Source organism: Nerophis lumbriciformis, linkage group LG12 (assembly GCF_033978685.3).
Source record: "Nerophis lumbriciformis linkage group LG12, RoL_Nlum_v2.1, whole genome shotgun sequence".
Taxonomy (NCBI): Eukaryota; Metazoa; Chordata; class Actinopteri; order Syngnathiformes; family Syngnathidae; genus Nerophis; species Nerophis lumbriciformis.
Genome location: NC_084559.2, coordinates 5,037,547 through 5,050,024, shown reverse-complemented (window position 1 = coordinate 5,050,024; position 12,478 = coordinate 5,037,547). Strand labels below are relative to the sequence as shown.

The 12,478-nt window shown below is 36.1% G+C and overlaps 1 protein-coding gene across 1 annotated transcript; it reads left to right on the top strand.

Annotated features, from left to right (window-relative positions):
- The first annotated feature begins 4,097 nt into the window (after positions 1-4,097).
- Positions 4,098-11,952, top strand: LOC133623037 (zinc finger protein 703-like). The gene is made up of 2 exons (XM_061985953.2): positions 4,098-4,667; positions 10,151-11,952. The coding sequence occupies exons 1-2, from the start codon at positions 4,410-4,412 to the stop codon at positions 11,606-11,608; spliced, it is 1,716 nt and encodes a 571-aa protein (XP_061841937.1). The 5' UTR covers positions 4,098-4,409; the 3' UTR covers positions 11,609-11,952.
- The last annotated feature ends 526 nt before the right edge of the window (positions 11,953-12,478 follow it).

Sequence of the window (12,478 nt, the reverse complement as noted above, 5' to 3'; positions counted from 1 at the left end):
TCCAACATTCTCTTTGTGTTTACTTTGTAGCAAGTTAGGTTTTAGTTTGATTGATTAGTTTAGTTTGATCGACATGTCATGTTCGGATGTACTTTGTGGACGCCGTCTTGGCTCCACAGTAAGTCTTTGCTGTTGTCCAGCATTCTGTTTTTGTTGACTTTGTAGCGAGTTAGGTTTTAGTTTCGTTCTGCAAAGCCATCCCTAAGCTTCAATGCCTTTTCTTAGGGGCACTCACCTTGTGTGCTTACGGACTGTATCCCTGCAGACTGTATATTGATCTATATTGATATATCAATCAATCAATCAATGTTTATTTATATAGCCCTAAATCACAAGTGTCTCAAAGGGCTGCAAATATATGTATATGCGTATATATAATATAAGAGCCACAAATATTAATAACAGAAAGAAACAACCCTTTTGTGTGAATGAGTGTAAATGAGTGTAGATGGGGGAGGGAGGTTTTTTGGGTTGGTGTACTAATTGTAAGGGAGGGAACTCAATCAATAAAGTACTATCTTGTGTTTTTTATGTTGATTTAATAAATTAGAAAAAATAAAAAAAATTGTTTTTCTTGTGCGGCCCGGTACCAATCGATCAATAAAGTACTATCTTGTGTTTTTTATGTTGATTTAATAAATTAGAAAAAATAAAAAATGTATTCTTGTGCGGCCCGGTACCAATTGATCAATAAAGTACTATCTTGTGTTTTTTATGTTGATTTAATAAATCAGAAAAAATAAAAAATAAAAAAAATGTTTTTCTTGTGCGGCCCGGTACCAATCGATCAATAAAGTACTATCTTGTGTTTTTTATGTTGATTTTATAAATTAGAAAAAATTAAAAATTAAAAAATTGTTTTTCTTGTGCGGCCCGGTACCAATCGATCAATAAAGTACTATCTTGTGCTTTATATGTTGATTTAACAAATTAGAAAAAATAAAAAATAAAAAATAAAGATTTTTTTGTGCGGCCCGGTACCAATCGATCAATAAAGTACTATCTTGTGTTTTTTATGTTGATTTAATAAATTAGAAAAAATAAAAAATAAAAAATAAAAAATGTGTTCTTGTGCGGCCCGGTACCAATCGATCAGTAAAGTACTATCTTGTGTTTTTATGTTGATTTAATAAATCAGAAAAAATAAAAAATAAAACAATTGTTTTTCTTGTGCGGCCCGGTACCAATCGATCAATAAAGTACTATCTTGTGTTTTTTATGTTGATTTAATAAATTAGAAATAATAAAAAAGAAATAAAAATGTATTCTTGTGCGGCCCGGTACCAATCGATCAATAAAGTACTATCTTGTGTTTTTTATGTTGATTTAATAAATTATAAAAAAAATTAAAATTAAAAAATTGTTTTTCTTGTGCGGCCCGGTACCAATCGATCAATAAAGTACTATCTTGTGTTTTTTATGTTGATTTAATAAATTAGAAAAAATTAAAAATTAAAAAAAATGTATTCTTGTGCGGCCCGGTACCAATCGATCAATAAAGTACTATCTTGTGTTTTTTATGTTGATTTAATAAATTAGAAAAAATTAAAAATGAAAAAAAATTTATTCTTGTGCGGCCCGGTACCAATCGATCAATAAAGTACTATCTTGTGTTTTTTATGTTGATTTAATTAATCAGAAAAAAGAAAAAATAAAACAATTGTTTTTCTTCTCCGGCCCGGTACCAATCGATCAATAAAGTACTATCTTGTGTTTTTTATGTTGATTTAATGAATTAGAAAAAAAATGAAAATAAATAAAAATGTATTCTTGTGCGGCCCGGTACCAATCGATCAATAAAGTACTATCTTGTGTTTTTTATGTTGATTTAATAAATTAGAAAAAATTAAAAATTAAAAAATTGTTTTTCTTGTGCGGCCCGGTACCAATCGATCAATAAAGTACTATCTTGTGTTTTTTATGTTGATTTAATAAATTAGAAATAATAAAAAATAAATAAAAATGTATTCTTGTGCGGCCCGGTACCAATCGATCATTAAAGTACTATTTTGTGTTTTTTATGTTGATTTAATAAATTAGAAAAAATAAAAAAAATTGTTTTTCTTGTGCGGCCCGGTACCAATCGATCAATAAAGTACTATCTTGTGTTTTTTTATGTTGATTTAATAAATTAGAAAAAAAAAAAAAAAAAATGTTTTTCTTGTGCGGCCCGGTACCAATCGATCAATAAAGTACTATCTTGTGTTTTTTATGTTGATTTAATAAATTGGGAAAAAAAAAAAAAAATGTATTCTTGTGCGGCCCGGTACCAATCGATCAATAAAGTACTATCTTGTGTTTTTTATGTTGATTTAATAAATTGGAAAAAAAAATAAAAAATGTATTCTTGTGCGGCCCGGTACCAATCGATCAATAAAGTACTATCTTGTGTTTTTTATGTTGATTTAATAAATCAGAAAAAAAAAAAAAAAAAAAAATTGTTTTTCTTGTGCGGCCCGGTACCAATCGATCAATAAAGTACTATCTTGTGTTTTTTATGTTGATTTAATAAATTAGAAAAAAATAAAAATAAATAAAAATTTATTCTTGTGCGGCCCGGTACCAATCGATCAATAAAGTACTATCTTGTGTTTTTTATGTTGATTTAATAAATTAGAAAAAATTAAAAATTAAAAAATTGTTTTTCTTGTGCGGCCCGGTACCAATCGATCAATAAAGTACTATCTTGTGTTTTTTATGTTGATTTAATAAATTAGAAATAACAAAAAATAAATAAAAATGTATTCTTGTGCGGCCCGGTACCAATCGATCAATAAAGTACTATCTTGTGTTTTTTATGTTGATTTAATAAATTAGAAAAAAAAATAAAAAATGTATTCTTGTGCGGCCCGGTACCAATCGATCAATAAAGTACTATCTTGTGTTTTTTATGTTGATTTAATAAATTGGAAAAAATAAAAATAAATAAAAATGTTTTTCTTGTGCGGCCCGGTACCAATCGATCAATAAAGTACTATCTTGTGTTTTTTATGTTGATTTAATAAATTAGAAAAAATTAAAAATTTAAAAAAATTTATTCTTGTGCGGCCCGGTACCAATCGATCAATAAAGTACTATCTTGTGTTTTTTATGTTGATTTAATAAATTAGAAATAATAAAAAATAAATAAAAATGTATTCTTGTGCGGCCCGGTACCAATCGATCAATAAAGTACTATCTTGTGTTTTTTATGTTGATTTAATAAATTAGAAAAAAAAATAAAAAATGTATTCTTGTGCGGCCCGGTACCAATCGATCAATAAAGTACTATCTTGTGTTTTTTATGTTGATTTAATAAATTGGAAAAAATAAAAATAAATAAAAATGTTTTTCTTGTGCGGCCCGGTACCAATCGATCAATAAAGTACTATCTTGTGTTTTTTATGTTGATTTAATAAATTAGAAAAAATTAAAAATTTAAAAAAATGTATTCTTGTGCGGCCCGGTACCAATCGATCAATAAAGTACTATCTTGTGTTTTTTATGTTGATTTAATAAATTAGAAAAATAAAATAAAATAAAAATTTTTATTCTTGTGCGGCCCGGTACCAATCGATCAATAAAGTACTATCTTGTGTGTTTTATGTTGATTTAATAAAATTTGAAAAAATAAAAAATAAATGTTTTTTGTGCGGCCCGGTCGGTACCAATCGATCAATAAAGTACTACCTTTTGTTTTTTATGTTGATTTAATAAATTAGAAAACAAAAAACATAAAAAACAAAAATGTATTCTTGTGCGGCCCGGTACCAAACCATCAATAAAGTACTATCTTGTGTTTTTTATGTTGATTTTATAAATTAGAAAAAATAAAAAATAAAAATAAAAATTTTCTTCTGCGGCCCGGTACCAATCGATCCACGGACCGGTACCGGGTCGCTACCCGGTGGTTGGGAACCACTGCTGTATAGTACAGAGATTACTGTGTGAATGATGAGATCACACATACATAAGGAAGAGGCCATGAGGTTAACCACGCCTCCTCCTGTGGCCGCGCCCCCTTTTTGTGCGATACCCCTCTTCTGATTGGACGAGAGCTGCTCCCTGAGAAAGAGCCTCCCCGCCCATCCCGCAGCCGAGCAAGACGTGAGGGAGAGCGGACATCCGCAGCAGTTCGGACGGAGAAGCGCACACCGGAGCACGTCGTCGTTCTTTCCTTTTTCGGGAATATTCTTCTTTATAGACATGGTGGCTTTTCTTTTTTAACCCCGGATCCAGGATTATGTTAAAATTATCACCTTGTTAAAGGATGCCGCGCATTTCCCTATAAATATTACGTGGTTCCGCATTGCGCACCAGCCATATTTTGGATTAACGTACATTTCCTTTTTTTTTTCTTTTTTTTCTTCTTATAAATAATTTGTTTGTATATTCCACAAGTTCTTCCTTCCGCACTTCTGGATCCCCCGATGAGAGATCTCACCGGCGGCTTCAGGTTTTTACGCAGCGAGTCCCCGGATCGTGACGCCCGCGGCGGTGTCCCCGGTCCCCGCCGAACCGGAGCGCAGAGTCCGAGCCCCGAGTCTTGTTGTCCCTGCCCGTTCGAGCCGTCGCGCCAGGACAAAAGACTCCCGGTCAGGATTGTCAAGATGTTGACGGCGCACAGCGGCCATTTGCTCCACCCGGAGTACCTCCAACCTCTCCAGTCCGCTCCAGTCAGCATCGAGGTGAGACATTAATAAAAAATAAAAAAATAAAATAAAAAAAAGTTCGACCTTTTGTAAAAACCTCACCCAAATTTTTCAAAATAAAAACATATTATCTGTAAGACAGGTATGCATGCGTAATTAACTGCAAAGTGACTCATAATTAATAGTATTACATGTCATACCAATATCATTGTGTGAATGCTCCAAAACATTCACACCAAAATGCATCTATTTATTATTCTTATAGTGTGAATGCTCCAACTTTTTATCCTTCTTCTCCGGATTTTGCCGCGCGCTACGTACTTCCACATTTTTCACCCAACTTATTCGGGAATCGAATACCAAAAATCCCCGGATTTCCCAGAATTCCAGCTTTCCCGGGACATTTGGTAAATGGTAAATGGTAAATGGGTTGTACTTGCATAGCGCCTTTCTACCTTTTTAAGGAACTCAAAGCGCTTTGACACTAATTCCACATTCACCCGTTCACACACAGATTTTTCCCATTCAAAATGAATCGGGGCCACTTTTCCAAACTTCCGCTATTTCCGCATTTTTCAACCTATTCAGAAACCGTTCCTCCTTCAACACATTCCACCATTCTGGAAATTTAAACTATCATTTTTCCAATTAAAAAAAAAAATTCCAGGATTTTCCAGAATTCCTGCTTTCCCAAAGCCTTATTTGCACCCTTTTTGACATTTTAACTATCATTTTTCCAATTTAAAAAAAATTCCAGGATTTTCCAGAATTCCTGCTTTCCCAAAGCTTTATTTGCACACTTTTTGACATTTAAACTATAATTTTTCCAATCAAAAAAAAATTCCAGGATTTTCCAGAATTCCTGCTTTCCCAAAGCCTTATTTGCACACTTTTTGACATTTAAACTATAATTTTTCCAATTTAAAAAAAAATTCCAGGATTTTCCAGAATTCCTGCTTTCCCAAAGCCTTATTTGCACACTTTTTGACATTTAAACTATAATTTTTCCAATTTAAAAAAAATTCCAGGATTTTCCAGAATTCCTGCTTTTCCAAAGCCTTATTTGCACACTTTTTGACATTTAAACTATCATTTTTCCAATTTAAAAAAAAAAAAAGGATTTTCCAGAATTCCTGCTTTTCCAAAGCCTTATTTGCACCCTTTTTGACATTTAAACTATCATTTTTCCAATTTAAAAAAAATTCCAGGATTTTTCCAGAATTCCTGCTTTCCCAAAGCCTTATTTGCACCCTTTTTGACATTTAAACTATCATTTTTCCAATTTAAAAAAAAATCCAGGATTTTCCAGAATTCCTGCTTTCCCAAAGCCTTATTTGCACCCTTTTTGACATTTAAACTATCATTTTTCCAATTTAAAAAAAATTCCAGGATTTTCCAGAATTCCTGCTTTCCCAAAGCCTTATTTGCACCCTTTTTGACATTTAAACTATCATTTTTCCAATTTAAAAAAAAATCCAGGATTTTCCAGAATTCCTGCTTTCCCAAAGCCTTATTTGCACCCTTTTTGACATTTAAACTATCATTTTTCCAATTTAAAAAAAAATCCAGGATTTTCCAGAATTCCTGCTTTCCCAAAGCCTTATTTGCACCCTTTTTGACATTTAAACTATAATTTTTCCAATTTAAAAAAAATTCCAGGATTTTCCAGAATTCCTGCTTTCCCAAAGCCTTATTTGCACCCTTTTTGACATTTAAACTATCATTTTTCCAATTAAAAAAAAATTCCAGGATTTTCCAGAATTCCTGCGTTCCCAAAGCCTTATTTGCACCCTTTTTGACATTTAAACGATCATTTTTCCAATTTAAAAAAAATTCCAGGATTTTCCAGAATTCCTGCTTTCCCAAAGCCTTATTTGCACCCTTTTTGACATTTAAACTATCATTTTTCCAATTTAAAAAAATTTCCAGGATTTTCCAGAATTCCTGCTTTCCCAAAGCCTTATTTGCACCCTTTTTGACATTTAAACTATCATTTTTCCAATTTAAAAAAAATTCCAGGATTTTCCAGAATTCCTGCTTTCCCAAAGCCTTATTTGCACCCTTTTTTGACATTTAAACTATCATTTTTCCAATTTAAAAAAAATTCCAGGATTTTCCAGAATTCCTGCTTTCCCAAAGCCTTATTTGCACCCTTTTTGACATTTAAACTATCATTTTTCCAATTTAAAAAAAAATTCCAGGATTTTCCAGAATTCATGCTTTCCCAAAGCCTTATTTGCACCCTTTTTGACATTTAAACTATCATTTTTCCAATTTAAAAAAAATTCCAGGATTTTCCAGAATTCCTGCTTTCCCAAAGCCTCATTTGCACCCTTTTTGACATTTAAACTATCATTTTTCCAATTTAAAAAAAATTCCAGGATTTTCCAGAATTCCTGCTTTCCCAAAGCCTTATTTGCACCCTTTTTGACATTTAAACTATCATTTTTCCAATTAAAAAAAAAAAATCCAGGATTTTCCAGAATTCCTGCTTTTCCAAAGCCTTATTTGCACCCTTTTTGACATTTTTCAACGCATTTCAACCGTTCTACCGTCAAAACATTCCTCTTAATTACGGGAAAAAAAACAAAGTTGTTTTTTTTTAACTGGAACAATTCCCGGTTTTCCCGAAATTCCAGAATTCCGTAATACAATTTCTCAATTCAACATGTTACTACTTCAACATTTCTCGATCGATTTGAAAAATTCCAACACCAACCATTTCAACTCATTCAGACCATTCAAGTCTTTTACCATTCCCAAATTTTGGGGAATTTCCCATTGAAATCAATGGGAAATTCTTCAAAGTTCCCACAACTACCACCTTTTTCAACCGATTCAAACCATTCCTCCTTCAACACATTCCACCATTCTGGAAATTCAAACTATAATTTTAGTTCCAAAAAATTCCAGGATTTTCCAGAATTCCTGCTTTTCCAAAGCCCTATATCCACCCTTTTTTCTGGCGACTACTCCTTCCACATTTTTCAACGCATTTCAACCGTTCCACCGTGAAAACATTCCTCTTAATCAGGACAAAAAAGAAAGTTGTTTTTTGAACTGGAAAAATTCCCGGTTTTCCAGAAATTCTGTATTACCATTTCGCAATTAAATATGTTACTACTTCAACATTTCTCGACCGATTTGAAAAATTCCAACACCAACCATTTCAACTCATTCAGACCATTCAAGTCTTTTACCATTCCCAAATTTGGGGGAATTTCCCATTGAAATCAATGGGAAATTCTTCAAAGTTCCACAACTACCACCTTTTTCAACCGATTCAAACCATTCCACCTTCAAGACATTCACCATCTTGGAAATTTAAACTACCTTGTTTCCCATTTTTTTTAAATTCCAGAATTTTCCAGAATTCCTGCTTTTCCAAAGCCCCATTTCCACCCTTTTTTCTGGCGACTACTCCTTCCATATTTTTCAACGCATTTCAACCATTCCACCGTCAAAACATTCCTCTTAATCAGGACAAAAAAGGAAGTTGTTTTTTGAACTGGAAAAATTCCTGGTTTTCCTGAAATTCTGTAATACCCTTTCGCAATTCAATATGTTACTACTTCAACATTTCTCCAATGATTTGAAAAAATTCAACACCAACCATTTCAACTCATTCAGACCATTCAAGTCTTTTACCATTCCCAAATTTTGGGGAATTTCCCATTGAAATCAATGGGAAATTCTTAAAAGTTCCACAACTACCACCCTTTTCAACCGTTTCAAACCATTCCTCCTTCAACACATTCCACCATTCTGGAAATTCAAACTCTCATTTTTCCAAGTTCCAAAAAATTCCGGGATTTTCTAGAATTCCTGCTATTCCAAAGTCCTATTTCCACACTTTTTTCTGGCTCCTTCCACATTTTTCAACGCATTTCAACCGTGAAAACATTCCTCTTAATCAGGACAAAAAACAGGAAAAATTCCCGGTTTTCCCGAAATTCTGTAATACCATTTCTCAAGTCAACATGTTACTACTTCAACATTTCTCCACCGATTTGAAAAAAAATTAAAACACCAACCATTTCAACTCATTCGGACCATTCAAGTTTTTTCTTACCATTTTCAAAAACAATTCCCGCTTTTCCCGAAATTCCCATTTTTTTCTGAAATTCCCATCGAAATGAATGGAACATTCTTCAAACTTCCACAATTCCCGCATCCTTCAACCCATTCAAACCATTCCACCATTAACACATTCCACCATTCTGGAAATTCAAACTATCATTTTTCCAAGTTCCAAAAAATTCCGTGATTTTCCAGAATTCCTGCTTTTCCAAAGCCCCATTTTCACCCTTTTTTCTGGCGACTACTTCTTCCACATTTTTCAACACTCAACCGTTCCACTGTCAAAACATTCCTCTTAATCAGGACAAAAAACAAAGTTGTTTTTTGAACAGGAACAATTCCCGCTTTTCCCGAAAATCTGTAATACCATTTTTCAATTCAATATGTTACTACTTCAACATTTCCCCACCGATTTGAAAAATGTCAACACCAACCATTTAAACTTATTTGGATTATTAAATTTTTTTTTTACCATTTTCAAAAAAATTCCCGCTTTTCCCGAAATTCCATTTTTTTTTTTTTGAAATTCCCATTGAAATGAATGGGACATTCTTCAAACTTCCACAATTCCCACATTCTTCAATCCATTCCACCTTCAACACATTCCACCATTCTGGAAATTCAAACTACCTTTTTTCCAAGTTAAAAACAAATTCCCGATTTTACCGAAATTCCCTAATACCATTTACTCTTTCAACATTTCAATTCCAACACCAACCAATTCAGGTAATTCATGCTCCTAATCATTTCCATAAATTCCCGATTTTCCCGAAATTCCCTAATACCGTTTACTATTTCAACAATTTCATTCCAACACCAACCAATTCAGGTAATTCATGCTCCTAATCATTTCCAAAAATTCCCGATTTTGCCGAAATTCCCTAATACCATTTACTATTTCAACAATTCCATTCCAACACCAACCAATTCAGGTAATTCATGCTCCTAATCATTTTAAAAAAAAAACCGCTTTTCCCAAATTTCCAGGAAGTACCCATTGAAATGAATGGGACATTTTTTACAAGTTTTTCAACTTATTCAGACCATTCCAAAATTAACACATTCCACTCATCCCGGACATTCAACTTAACACTTTCCCAAGTTCCAAACTAAATTCCCATTTTCCTGGAAATTGAAACTCTTCAACATTCAAACCATTTCTACATTCACCCTACATCCCATTAGCTTTTCAGTTCAGCGTCAGCTCTCCAACATTCAAACTATTCTTACATTCATACTACATTCTTTCAGCATTTCACTTCAACTTCAGCATTGGAGCATTCCTTCAGGAATGGTCTCTTCTAGTTATATGTACATTATAGTTTTTTCCTTGTAACTTAACTCCCGTCTCCTGCCGTTATGTTCCCATGCATACTTTTGTACTGCTCACTATAGTTTAATGGTGCAATATAAAAAATATGGATTTTTCTTCTTTGCAGCTGGATGCCAAGAAGAGTCCTTTAGCTCTGCTGGCTCAGACCTGCTCTCAAATTGGCAAACCGGAGCCTGCCTCCTCTTCCAAGCTGGCCTCCCTCTCCTCAGGCAGTTTGGCAGACAAGGACTCTTCAAGCCGGTCCTCCAAGCCCGGAGAGCAGCACCAGTCCTCCGAGGACAAATCCAGCTTCAAACCTTACTCCAAGTCGTCGGGCGACGGCCGTAAAGAAGTTCAAGGATCGAAGGGGACTTCGGAAAAACCCTTCAGAGCGGCCAATGGGAGCTTAAATAATGGCAGCGGCTCTTGTTTGTCTTTTCCTCCCCATTCCAAATCACCGAGCTCCCCTGCGCCGCACGCACAGAACCAGCCTCACAGACAGAGCCATTCCCCCTCCACACAGCCGCTGCCACACTCTCAGGACAGCAAACCTGCCAGTTTAGAGCAAGCCTGTTCAGACATTAATGGTGCTGATAAAAAAGACTCGGATGCGACTAAGTCGAGCGTGGACGGCGCTCATTTGGCCAACTCCAGCCACATGCGAGCCAGCGCCAATTCCAGTAACGCCAGCTCTGCCAGCAGTCCGCGGCCTGAGAGCAAGGCCGACCCGCAGGCCTCGTCTCAGGCAAACCTGGTCTCCTCGCACATTGCCCCGGTCTCCCCTTTCAAACAAGGACATTCCGTCTTCCCATTGCCTCCGGCGTCTATGGGCTACCACGGTTCTATCGTGGGAGCCTACGCGGGTTACCCCTCGCAGTTTGCTTTGGATCATACCAAGACTAGTTTGGGGTTAGGACTTCCAAGTAAACACCCCAGTTCTAGTCCGCCATCGTTGATGCAGGGCTTGTGTCGGGACCCTTACTGTCTGACGTACCCCAACGCACATCACTTAGGAGGAAGTAACTGTTCCACCTGTGTCCATGACCCCTCCAGCCTTAAGTCGGGTTTCCCCCTAGTCTACCCATCACACCACCTGCACTCTTTGCACTCCAACGCCTTGTCTTCCAGCACCACCCCTTCCCTCTCACACCCCCTCTACACATATGGTTTCATGGTCCCCAATGAGTCCCTACCCCACGCATGCAACTGGGTGTCTGTGGGAGGCCCTTGCGACAAGAGGTTCTCCACGTCCGAGGAGCTGCTGGCCCACTTGCGTACCCACACAGCTCTGCCAGGGATGGTGGACAGCAAGCTCTTGTCAGCCTATCCTTCTTCCATTTCATCCACAGCCTCTTGCCATCTTCATCTGCCACCACACAGCAGCCCAGGCTCCCTGCCCAGCTCCTTCGCTCTCAGAGGATCCCCTGGTTTAGGCCTGGCTCGCTACCACCCCTACAGCAAATCCCACCTGCCTGGAGCCCCCGGGCTTCCCATGCCATCCCTACCCTCCTCATCAGCCTACTACTCCCCCTACGCGCTCTACAGCCAGAGACTGGGCTCAGCTTCAGCCCTTGGATACCAGTGATGTCATAAATAACGTCCGCAGACCGGCTTGAACTCTCCAGAGCGACCCCCCCTCCGAAGATAGATTCTAGAGAGCGGTTTCGTTTGGAATACCACCTGTTATATAGCCTCAAAACTGGGACTAGTGCTCCGAAGGCAAAAGTGATGGATTATAATACCACACGGAGTCAGAATAGATTTAAAGATATTAATCATACCAATAAGCAGAGCTTGAACATGATGGTTTTGTTTTTCACCCAGAACTGAAAGTCTGTATTTATTTTTCACACAAATGCTTGCAATTCAACTCTGGGGTGCATTTTTACCGTCCAAATACATAAAAAATACAAAAAACATTACCATAATGCCTACACTCTAAAAAATAAATGTCTTGCACCATAATGCTTTATCCTGGGGGGCATCTTTTTTTTGTCATCTTTTTTAAGGCTTTGGAGAAGTGCATGTCCACTTGAACATTGCTATTATTTTTATTTGTAAATATGCAAAGATGTAATATTTTTTCAAGCCGGGTAATAGTTCGGGTTCAAAATATAAAGTTGACAGGTCAAAACTGTTGATAAATGACTGTACTATCCAACCAACAGGGCAAAGTCTTATTTTATTAAATAAATGATGATTGCATTGAACTTGTTTTCTCTCATTCTTACTACACATGTCAATATTGCCTTCATTTCCCAACTTCACTGACGGCTCTAAATGTCACGACTGGGACTCTGGCGTGGTTTGTTCTCCCGTGGTGCAAATGAACATTTGGACCAGACATGGCGTGAAGGTGAAGACATTATTTATTTTACACTAACAAAGGAACAAAAAGCGCGCTCAAGGCGGAAGTACAAACTTGACTAACGAAACAAAAAGACTTGCACGTGGG